This window comes from Homalodisca vitripennis, chromosome X, assembly GCF_021130785.1.
Source record: "Homalodisca vitripennis isolate AUS2020 chromosome X, UT_GWSS_2.1, whole genome shotgun sequence".
NCBI classification, from domain to species: Eukaryota; Metazoa; Arthropoda; class Insecta; order Hemiptera; family Cicadellidae; genus Homalodisca; species Homalodisca vitripennis.
The window spans coordinates 69,821,231-69,833,330 of NC_060215.1; the positions used below are offsets into that span (position 1 = coordinate 69,821,231).

A 12,100-nucleotide genomic window follows, 5' to 3' on the forward strand; every position below is an offset into this window, starting at 1 on the left:
TGCGATTGAGTGGTCGGCTCCCCTGACCTAACTCCGCTTGACTTTTTCCTATGGGGCTACATCAAGGACAAAGTGTATCGAACTCAGCCTACAGGTCTGAACGAACTCAGACATAGGATATCACATGAAGCTCAAGCTATTCCACGAGAATACATACAAAATGCAGTATCCGGCTTTTATAACCAGTTAGCACATTACCAGACGACCGATGGTAAACATTTTGAACACCTACTTCGAAAGACTTTCAGTAAGTATTCCCCTTAACTTCTAACAGCTACAGTATTAGTTATTTCTTATGTAATAATGGTATTAAACATTTTTTAAACTTTGAACAGCGATTTCTTCCGAATGGATCAACCTTTTGAAGTCCGGTTTGCGGCATTGTTTTTAGTTCAAGTAGACATTTAAAATGATGTACAACTCAACATAGGCTGTCATTAAAGATTTTCTTATAACCTCCGACGGGCCGTCCCCCAAAGGTGAAATCCGACCACCATGTACACAGAAAAGTAGCTTACAATTTCCAGTAACGGTATATACCAAATTTGGTTGTGATATCTCTTGTCGTTTAAAAGTTATTAAGTCGTCCTAAGACTTAATGGTCACCCTGTATATTACTTATATATTATATAAGTCTATAATTGGTTGTACATTAAATATTTTGGTTATATATTTGTCGTATTACATAATGAGATGTCTAGTTATTGTTTGCTTATTAATTTATTCGTTGTATACATGCCTTGTTGGTTATTATTAATTATTGTTAATTATATTATATTGTTATACATTTTCATATTTTATATAATGGTTATATATTGTAGTGTCATTTGTGTTCTATGAATTCAAATTAAATATAGTTTTTTTAGTAGCCAAATGTAATCATTGCTATACTGTAAAACAGTATTGTTTACATATATACAGGCCATAGTTATATTAATAAAGATATCATAAAAAGAAAATACTGCAAGTCAGAAGTAAATGGACACACAATTATTTAGTTTTAGTTCCTGCACACACCCTGTAGGGTGCATTGGGACAATGAATTGTGACCTTATATTACAATGAATAAAGAGTTGATGAACTGTGAACACACACAATGATTGTCAAAGTGAACAATGTTTTGAGTGATACAATGTACTTGCGCTATAATGTTTTTAGTATACATAAATGATGTGATGTCTTAATTTTAATTAATCCATTTTTGCTTATGCCGACAGCTTTGGTGTGCCCAGCTTCTTACAGAGACTCATTAAAATACAAAATTCATAAAGATTTGGAAAACATTCTGCTTGGCTAATTCAAAATAAATTACTCAACTCATCAAAATCTGACGTTTCTAAGGGTAACCTAAAAAATACCTTTGATTTGGTTTGCCATAAACACCAATGTTTGTATTCCTGTACATGTGAAAGTATTAAAATGGTCGCATCTGGTCAAAAAAACTTAGTAAGATTAACTACGGGCTATACCATATGAAACATTTTATCGGTGGTGACCATCTAAGAACTCTCTATTTGTCATGGTTTAAGAGTATCCTAAGGTATGGTTTTGATTTATTATGGAGGAACCTACCCAACCATAGTCAAGAATATTATGTGTCAAGAGACATGCACTGCACACAGTTTATAGGTTAAGGCGGATGGAGAGCATGAGTTGTGTCTTCTGAACATAATATTTTGAAATTTGAAGTTATATGTTTATAGTGCTGTAATGCATGTTCATAAATATTTACAACAATACCAGTTTAGAGAAATTAATAGATTAACTCGCAGTACACAATATATGTTTCTTGAAACATCTTTTTTGTAAAGGAAATTTGTAATAAGCAAGTATGTTATCAGGGACCTAGATTGTTTAATTCAAAAGTGCAGTATTATGGAAACAATTTTTTAAGCTAAACCTAAAGTGAAAATGAAGATGATCTTTTTTGTGGTAAACGCAATTTCATAATATAAATATGGTTGTTATAAAACAAACTTTTTTCACTAAATTTTTACATTTGTTACAAAATTATTGTTACTTATTTTTTGCATGTTTGCGATTCCAGTTGAAGTTGTTACTGTTTGCTTTATTCACTTTTGCCTTGTTGTTTAATTTGTTATTTGTTATTGACATATTTATGATTATATAATATTTATTTTTGTGTGGCTACTTGATGGAGTTTGTTGTTGATGTTATTTATTGCACTATTGATAAAGATATTCAATGTTATATATTTGTTGTTAAACCTTTTACATTGTTATTTGTTATTGATGAAGTTTATAATTAATGTTGTGTACCATGTTATATTTTGTATATCATATAATAATTTTTTGTATACCATTTTATAATTGTTGTATACCACTTAATTACTGTTGTAAGGACATTATATAAATTTATATTATAACTGTAGAATAATTACCTCAATCCCACATGCAACCTACAAATTGCATGGGAACTATAGACAAGTGTATTATGTGTTTATTCCTGAATAAGATGATTTGAACTTGAACACACACAATGTGTCAAAGTGAACAATATTTTGAGTGATACAATGTTCTTAAGCTACGGCACACCACAAGGGGGGGTTTTAGGGCCTATAATTTTTTTCGTATACATAAATGATATGTTTTCTCAATTTTTAATTCATCCATTTTTGCTTATGCCGATGACACAGCAATAGTGTGCTCAGCTTATAACAAATTCATTAAAATATAAAATTCATAAAGATTTGGAACAAATTTCTGCTTGGCTAACTCAAAATAAATTATTCATCAAAATCAAAGTGCATGTTTTTTGACTGTGACGTTTCTAATGATAACCTAAAAATACCTGATTTGGTTTGCCATAAACACCAATGTTTGTATTCCTGTACATGTGCAAGTATTGAATTAATCTCACACGCAATCTATGAATTGCATGGGAACTATAGACAAATGTATTACGTGTTTTTCCTGAATAAAGGTGATTTGAACTTGAACACACACACACACACACACACACACACACACACACAGTGTTCACAATAGGGTATCACAAACTTCTGTGGTTGATAGTACTCATTACTCCAAACAAAAAATGTTCTATGGTCATAGGTCAAGAATTTGTCATTTAACCTCTAGCCACCAATTTTATAAACAAAGTATTTTATTTTTGAGACTTTGAAAATACTGTATGATATTATATGTTCTGCTATTGATTCATACATATATGATACTATTGATTTATGTATCATACAGAATCAATCAGTATTCACATGCAGAACATATCGTATCATACAGTATTTTCTCAAAATAATGAATCTGATTTCATGAGTTTACAAAAAAATTCATTACGCCTTTAATTATTAAGTTTTCTATTCATTACGGTAAATTTTTAGAATGTTGTTCTTCAAGAGACATACTACAAATGCTTTATAAGAATTTTTGTAACTGTCATTACTTTTGGGATAATGAGTGAAGTGGAGAAAGCTTAAATTTTAAACAGAAAACTGTTTTTGTCTATATTTTTGGTTATTAAAATCCACAATAATACACAAAATATTTTCTCAAATACATGGGCGAACACTACCTAATAAGTAAAAAGTTATTAATGTAGTTTGAAGTGAGATGTTTAGCATGTGAGAGAGGTCACCGGGATCCGGCTCCATCAGGGATCTTCTTTAGAAAAAGAAACTATAATTCTAGATATCAATTTTTTTATACCAAATTGTGGCTAGCGGCCAAAAAACAAATTTCAAGACCTATGTTTAGGACATTTTTTGTTTGGAATAATGAGTACTATTAGCCCCAGAAGTTAGCACACCCTGTATGTGTATACATATATTGTATAAAAAATAATGAAATATTATTTTTAAATCATACAAATTTTTAAATATTTAGAATATGAAAACAAACTAAACAAGTCTTAACATTATATTCAAAAATACAAAAATTTATTAAAAAAAAAGAACTCACAAAATTAATAAAAAGGCCGTGGAGTGTTCCCTGGTACACTTGCAAACGATGACTATATTTGTGGGAGACAACACATTTTATTCTCGAGGACAAATGGTTAACTACCACAATGAAATGTGTTATTCTGCTAATGCCTACAGCAGGTAGATACCTATAAAAGTGACTTAAGTTTTATTGTAATATTTTTATAGTTCAACTTAAAACAGAGTAAAGAGATAGGAATAATTTTGTAACTAGTAAAAATATATATATAACTTTTTAAATTCAAATCAATTTAAAATTATGTTATTGCAGATAATAATTTGATGGGTTTATTCTTGTATAGTGTTCTAAACATGTTTGTGCCATCCCTGTACACAACAATAAGATTGATTTAAGCTTTACACTTTACCCAACTTTCCAAGAAACTGCAAGGTGCATTATTCTTATGGAATACAAAATTATCTAATATAATTAAAAAAGCCTTTCACGTAACTGAGATATAGTATGAATCCAAAATGAGGTGCTACTAGAACTACTAGAAGTGTTAATTGGATGGGCCATTAGGAAATAAAATAAACTCTGTGGTCTGATGGGTTTATGTAATTTATTCATTTTCCCACTTGTACAAAATAGATCACACATCGTGACTTGAGACTTGTTGGAAGGGAGACATTATGTAGATAACAATTTAATCAGAGAATTAAAAGTTTTGGACCTACCAGGTGCAGATATTTACATACCTAGTAAATAGGCAGGCCTGCAAAACACCTAAAAATCATATTTACAACACTACGATGTTCACTTTCTAGTTGATAATAAGTCAGTAATAACACGTTTAAAATATGCTGGATAACACGATCTTTATTTACATTTTCCTTTTATAAGAAAAAAACTTGAAAATGAAGTTTTAGTTTTCTTAGATGGTGATTACAACAAATGTACACACAGCTCCACTAAACGCTTCTTCATAATATACATAAACAGCTATTTGTGGAACATATTTGAAAAATAAATATGGACAGAGCACAAGAGCACAAATTTGATGATCACATTATTGCACCTTTGCATCTGGCCCTCAGCTTTAACATTTTACAAGTATATTACATTCTCTTCACTGTCATGTTTGTACATTTTTAACACGATATCTCATATTGCTTACAAAATTGAAAGCCAATTTATAATGAATCAAACATAACACTCATAGCTTTTTCTTGTTATTGGATAGTAGTAACAAATTCAAACAAATTAAATGTCTTAATAAGGCCTGCTTAAAGACTTAGATACTTTAAAAGATAGCATTACATCAAAACATTTCTTAAAAATATAATATTTTACAGAAGAGATACGCCAAGATTGTTATATAAAATAAAATAACACATAGTTAAAGTATAATTATTAGAAAATCAAGTAAGTACCTTAAATCCATATTGCTTTATTCTTGCATGCAAAAACAATTAACAAAGATATAAAGTACAAACTAACATTGAAAACCATTACACGTTGCAAACAGGTTTAAATCTATAAAAGGTCGGTCATGTTTCTAAATCTAATCTGGTTTCTTACGAATACCATTTTGAACCTTTTACTTGAACAAAATCTGTACTAGAACAATATATATTGAAGTTAACATTGTTACTGTTTTTGTTCACGTTGACACCATGAATGTTATGTAAATTTGTAATGTTACTGCACAATGTTTACACATTGAATTTTGCTGCTGTAGCTGTATTGAGTTGTGATTTATGCGAAGGATAATTTAATTTCATAAAAATTACACAAATAGTCTACATATTGTATAAAACAGCCTATTAGTGAACATAACAGTAAACAGGAAAGAGAATAGCAGATTTGACTTGGAAGTACAGTTTGTAGTGTTCTCCTTTCTTTTCAATTACACATTTTAAGGATACTCTGTTAACTTCACAGATTAAGTACCTTATATCACTCAATATTTCAGGTATACATGGAATACCAAAAACAAACCAGCCACCTTGTCTTAGTTTTTTTTTTTTTTAATTATTACAAAATGTAACATTTTACTGTACTCCCTTAAAACTTTTGGCCAGTAAACATGACAAGTACGCAGTACCCTTGAAAAGAAACTGTAAATAAACACTTTAAATGTAGTGGTATATTCTTTTGCCCGAATGAGAGGTTAAGAGTTGTCAATAGTTCAGTTTTACGATTGACAGTTACAGCTTTGAGACAGTACAATTATAGTTTGGGGTAAGAAAGGAATAATCTGTTCATCCTTCATTATTTTTATTTATTTATATAACTGACACTAGTGCCCGTGTATAGTCTAGAGATTAAGATATCTTGGCTGAAATATAATTTCTGTTTGGCTACTTAGCATCTTAGTTATTGACATATTAATGTTTGTCTATTAATATGTCAATAACGAAGATGCTAACTAGCCAAACAGAAATTATATTTCAGCCAAGATTGCAAATTTTACAAATTTACCAATTACCAAGTAATAAGTAATGGAAATAAGTGAGTGCGGTGAACACTTTTAAAATAAATAAAAAAAAACATATACAAAATAATACTTTAAGTAAACTTATATAAAAGGAAATGCCATATTTGTGACAATAATTCTCAACATTCAAAAACATTCAATTTCAAAGGTAAATAATTTGATTGGTTTTAACAGACTGAGGTAAAAGAAACACATTATTTAAAAATATCATCCACAAAACATGTATAAACATTTATCATATTTGGTAGTCCAACAAAATGTTAAAACTTCAGTCAGATCTTTAGAAGGTTTTCAGTCAGGTGTCCATTAATGAACAAATAACACAAACATAAAGTTGAACATTGTAGGTTCTAGGAGAGGTGAAGGTGTGATTGAAGACTGTATAAACTAAAGTGTAGTGCCATTATTACATTACAGACTGTCTACAATGATGGAACTGTTGTAGCTTGTTGTCAGTTCTTCCAAACTTTGTTGATAATTTTATATGGTAATAAGAAAAGGTAAATTGTACTTGCCAACATTTCACTGGCCAAAAGCTTAATCTAATAATAATAATAAAAAAAACAAGAATGGATCTAAAAATAAATAAACAGAAAGATACACGTTTAACATGTCTTAACATAACTTCAATAATTTCAACTTACATTATCAAATGAACTTTGAGGGTTTGCTGGTAGGAATTTTCATAGATGGAATGGCAACAAATACTAACAACTAATATTTTCAAAGAAAAGTTACACACACTTACAAAAAAACACACTACAAAATACTGTACAAACATTAGATCTTAAACGTTTATAAACATAATTGATCTGTTAACTAATGATTAGAGCATACTACAAATTAATTGTATATTTAATACAAAATCTGTAGAGTATAACATAAAAAAGGCAAAAGTCAATACAAAATGAGTTTGGTCAAGAAAACATGTTGTTAAACACATCGCATTAGAAAAATATACCACAACACATTTTCTTTTAGATATTTATAACAATAAACATAAATAAAGTTATAATAACAATATTTGAGCACTTAATGAAATAACCCTAGTTAACTCAGGTTTCCTTAATGTATTTAAACAAACTAACCTGGGTTAACTCGGATGCAAAAATATGTATTTCTTTCGTTTTGTATTAATCTGAATTATTGTTAATATTTAGTTGTGTCAGTTCCCATTACACATACTGAACAATTTTATTGATACCTTTCCTTATCAGTAGATACATCGTTTCAAGTGGCAACCTGCCCTTCTTTACATCATTATTCTATTTATTATTCCATAAACATACCACAAATCCTGATGTATTTATTATCTGAACTGTTATATGACTTTGATGTACTTATTATTCTATTACATGTTATTGTATTACATGTAGTTTAGAGCATATCATACACATGGTATGATTAATCTATAATTATTTTCTATTTAACAAAGTGTTAAATCTTCTGTTTATTTTTAACTATAATATTTTTTTGTATTGAAGCTAGTAATCATACTAAATTAACCTAGACATACCTAGGCAAACATAGCTGGTATTTAAGCTGTTAGAGTGACACAACTAACTATATGAGCTTGTCCAGCATACCAATCATACCATGTTTTTAACACTTGAACACTAAAAAATTAACACTAAATAACCATATCTTTTGCCATTCAACCTATGAAAATTCCTACCTGCAATTCCAAAACTGAAAAACATAAAATAGAATAACCAACAAAAAGGCTCCATGGTGCTTTTGTTTTGAAGTAAAGATTTCAAAACAGACAGTTATGATTTTATCAACCTGTGTAAACTACTGACAATAAATATCAAAATGAAAAATAACATTTTTTATCTTAACTAAAATTAAAAATCAGTAATACGTATGATAATTAAATAAGAGTTACATGAAACAACAGAATATAAATTAATTAATAAATGATCAGTTTTCCAGTCTATAGAAGTTACTTTAAAAAGTTTAACAAATAAATCCCAATCACTTAATACTTCAAATGGATTTCTCTTGATCTGTCGTATTGATAATGCTGAGGATTTAAAAAATAATCTGCAGGTGTAACACTTAAATGACTAGTAAGCTGGTATTTAACCGAGAGAGGGAAAGTCATGCTCATCATCAACTTTGGGGGCTTGAGGAGTCTGGCGGGAGCTGCGAGGTCCTCCATAAGTGGCAGCATCCCGTTCTCGCAACTAAAACAGAGAGGTTGTCAGACCTATTTCTTACAAGCACTTTACTCTAGTGCGAGCTGGGTTTTATCACCCCACAGCTGAGCTTTATTGTAAAACTAAGGAGTGGAAAACAATATGTTTATGATTTTCTGTAATTGTAATACACTGAATCCAACCACTGTGTTCACACATACTGTGCAAAATCAAATTGAACTCCACCCATAAATTCCAGATTTATAGATTTCACAACTACCATCTAGCACATTTTAAACAGAATTTAAAGTATTAGACATACACAAAAACTCTTTCTCAACTAAATATTAATTGTTATTGTAATACTTAAATGGTGGTATTATTCAAGCCCCAAGAATAAATCTATCGTGAATTTTCTATATAATAAAATTAAGTTAAGATTTAATAGCTTTATGATTATATGCTGTTTATAGCAAGCGTCATAAATAAATCAAATAACAGACAAATTATGCTAACAATACCTCAATAATTTAGTGTCTGCTACAAGTAGAAGATTCAGTGCAAGTGCCAAGAAGTGAGGTTAATTAAATTTATTTGTAATTTATATAATTTCTATTTCTACCATTCAGTTCTTGGTCATAACGATTCTCGGTTCCCAGATCTGATCCTATACGATTGTATTAAAATATCATTTTATTGGCTTACATCAAACATCTTTGAAGTCATGGTGATTTTGAAAAGAATTCTAAACATTTATTTTTACAAAAATTCAAAGTTTTTTTTAATAAGCCTACTGAAGCTGCATTTCAACACAATAAATAAGTTTCAACTCTGGAACTGTTATCCATAGGTAAAATACAGGTTCAGGTGGTTTTACTTTCACTGAGAACCTTTTGAGTTCCCATTTGGTGAAATACTATACATATTTCTAGGGTAGATTACTCCTGAAATACTAGACAATATTTCTATGGCACCTTCGCATCAGATTGTTTTAGATGATTATGTACTGCTATTACCAGTGAGTTCAGTAATAACGTCCCTCTCCAACTTGTACTATATGAGATATAGTAGTGTCCCTAGCAGAAACTAACAAACCATTTTTTAAAAACATTGTCAAGCAGTTTTCAGAGTTAAATGAATGTTTAAAAACTGCCAAAAATGAACTTCTTGACTTGCAGATCAATTTTTATATCTTCATAGGTTGACATCGGGTTACTTATTAAGCAAGCTGTCATCTTGGGCTCACTTTTTAGCTCTTTTAATTTTAGAAGTAATTTTTCTTGTAGTTTTTAGGCCACTTTATACTACTTGAGCTTCGCATGAGTTTTTAAAAAACATAATTAACTAAAAATCTAAATCAGGAGCAATATATATGACACTGCACATTTTTTGATCAGAATGAAACAAAGAATACTATTTGATTTTTAAATAGGTTATTGTAATCAAACTAAAACTGGTTTAATTATGATATATACTTCTTTAAGAGAATTTTTTTTTAAACTTGTGTAGACCACGGTTATGAAATGAAGTTACTGTGAGAAGAATAGAAATTTGATATAACATTTCGTTTCAAATTTAGTCTAGTTTAAGACAAATAAACTATATACACATATACCAAACTGTACTAAAGCTACAAAACAAAATGTGCTTAAGTATGATGAAAAATGGATGTACATAAGAATTTGGTAACAAAAGTTTTAGTTATAAAAGGTGTTGGTAAAAGAACTCCCTAGATTTAATGTGTCCTAGATTCTGTACAAATAACTTATTATATAGTAGTTTAGTGTTTGATTCTTTAACTTTCCAAAATTTGTTTCCGTAAACTCAGTTCCTGCAGTTTGTAGGCCTGCTCGATCTTCAGAATAGCGGCACCAGTGCAGTGCAATAGCTGCTCCGCAACAGGAGGCACAGTGTGATATTTGTCTTGTGCAAATTGAACCCATTATAACAGTGCAACATAATTTTAGGCATTGGTATGTTTTGAACCACATAAATAAAAAACCGGTATGAAATTGTCAGAAGTCTTTTAAGAAAACAGGCAGTGGTTTTCAAGAAAAACCACTAAATAGATCGTGAACTTCTGTAGCTACTGCTGAACAGATCCATGTTTCATGTGTTAAAGAGTGCCTGTAAATTTAACTGTACAATTAGGAGTGCCTAAATGTGCAGCACAACAAACATGTGGTGTGTACAAAATTTAATTTGCATGTCTATAAATGAAAGAAAACCTAAGGTTTGAGGAGTTTGCTGATACCTTTCAACACAGAATTGATAAAAATTACAACTTTATAAAGCCTGTTATTTTTTCAGACGAGCCAACATTTTATGTGAGTGGAACTGTTAACTGTCAAAACTGCAGAATTTAGTGTTCATAGTCACCACATGATGTTATTCAGCATCATTGTAACTATCCCACATTTGATGTTTAATGACGATCAAGTGATTGTTACTTCTATTTTGTTAGTAAAACAACAAACGGTGATGTGTACAGTGACAAGTTGACAGAGTATGTCTTTCCCCAACAAGTTGCGCCCAACCTCATCACAGAAACAGAGTATAGGCAGCTTGGTCACTCGACTCTACTTCTAACGACTCTCCGGAAAGGTGTGTAAGCAGAGCTGACCCAATCTTTCGGCCACCACAAAGTCCTACTTAAGAGCTCTGTAGTAAAACAACTTTGAGTTTTACCCCATAAGAACAATGTTAAGACTGTTTGTACGCCCTTACTTTTGATCATAGAATTACAGGAGATCGTTTGAAGATCTTACTAATACGCATTTTAGGTTTTCTTGTAAAGTGTACACATTTTGAATATTTAAACGATGAAGTACAAAATTGTTCAAGATTATTTCTGGGTAACCAGTAACATTATTGAAAAAAAGTTAAAAGCATTTGGGTGTGTATTAATTATATCTATAATGAGACATATTCAATAATTAAAGATAAAATTGTAAGAGAGTTTGAGGTTTAATATGTTCTTATGAGGTGCTAAATCAAGATAGCTGCCTGTATATGCCAATTTGACTTTATCTTTTTGGACCACAAAATAATGTTGTGTACTTTGAACAGATTTGTGACACCAACTATTACAGACAGTTACCCGGCTATGTTCGTGAATACCTGTCCAGAAGTCGAATATCGTCTCAATATATGTAGGGCAACAAATAAATCCCACATCGAAGTTAACTAAAATTTAACACAGACTCTTTCCTTGTATGTATTCGTCAATTCAGTTTCTTCATTAATTTCACTGTTAAATTTATACATAAACTAGGGAAGCACCTTGTATAATTGTACAAGAATACAATATTATATTGCACATTAAAATAACTTTCACAATAAATTTTTGGAAAATTATAAATGACTTTTTTATAATATATAAATTTAACAAAAGAAATTCATGCAGCTGGAGCATAAGACACTATAAAATGTTTTTGTAGAAAGAAATAATGAACCTGTGGTATCTAACAGATGGAAAACTTTATTTAGCTTTAGTTAGGCAAATTATATTCAAATATATGGAACCGTTCCTAGTTTCCAAAACAAAAAGCGATAAGCAC

The 12,100-nt window shown here is 30.1% G+C and overlaps 1 protein-coding gene across 1 annotated transcript in view; it reads right to left on the reverse strand.

Annotated features, from left to right (window-relative positions):
- Positions 1 to 4,502: 4,502 nt before the first annotated feature.
- The window catches only part of LOC124369156 (plasminogen activator inhibitor 1 RNA-binding protein-like), a 54,470-nt gene continuing 46,872 nt past the window's right edge, over positions 4,503 to 12,100 (reverse strand). The window contains exon 9 of the mRNA XM_046826942.1: positions 4,503 to 8,588. Within this exon, the coding sequence (XP_046682898.1) occupies positions 8,484 to 8,588 (105 nt within the window). The 3' untranslated portion in view covers positions 4,503 to 8,483. The remainder of the gene's footprint in view (positions 8,589 to 12,100) is intronic.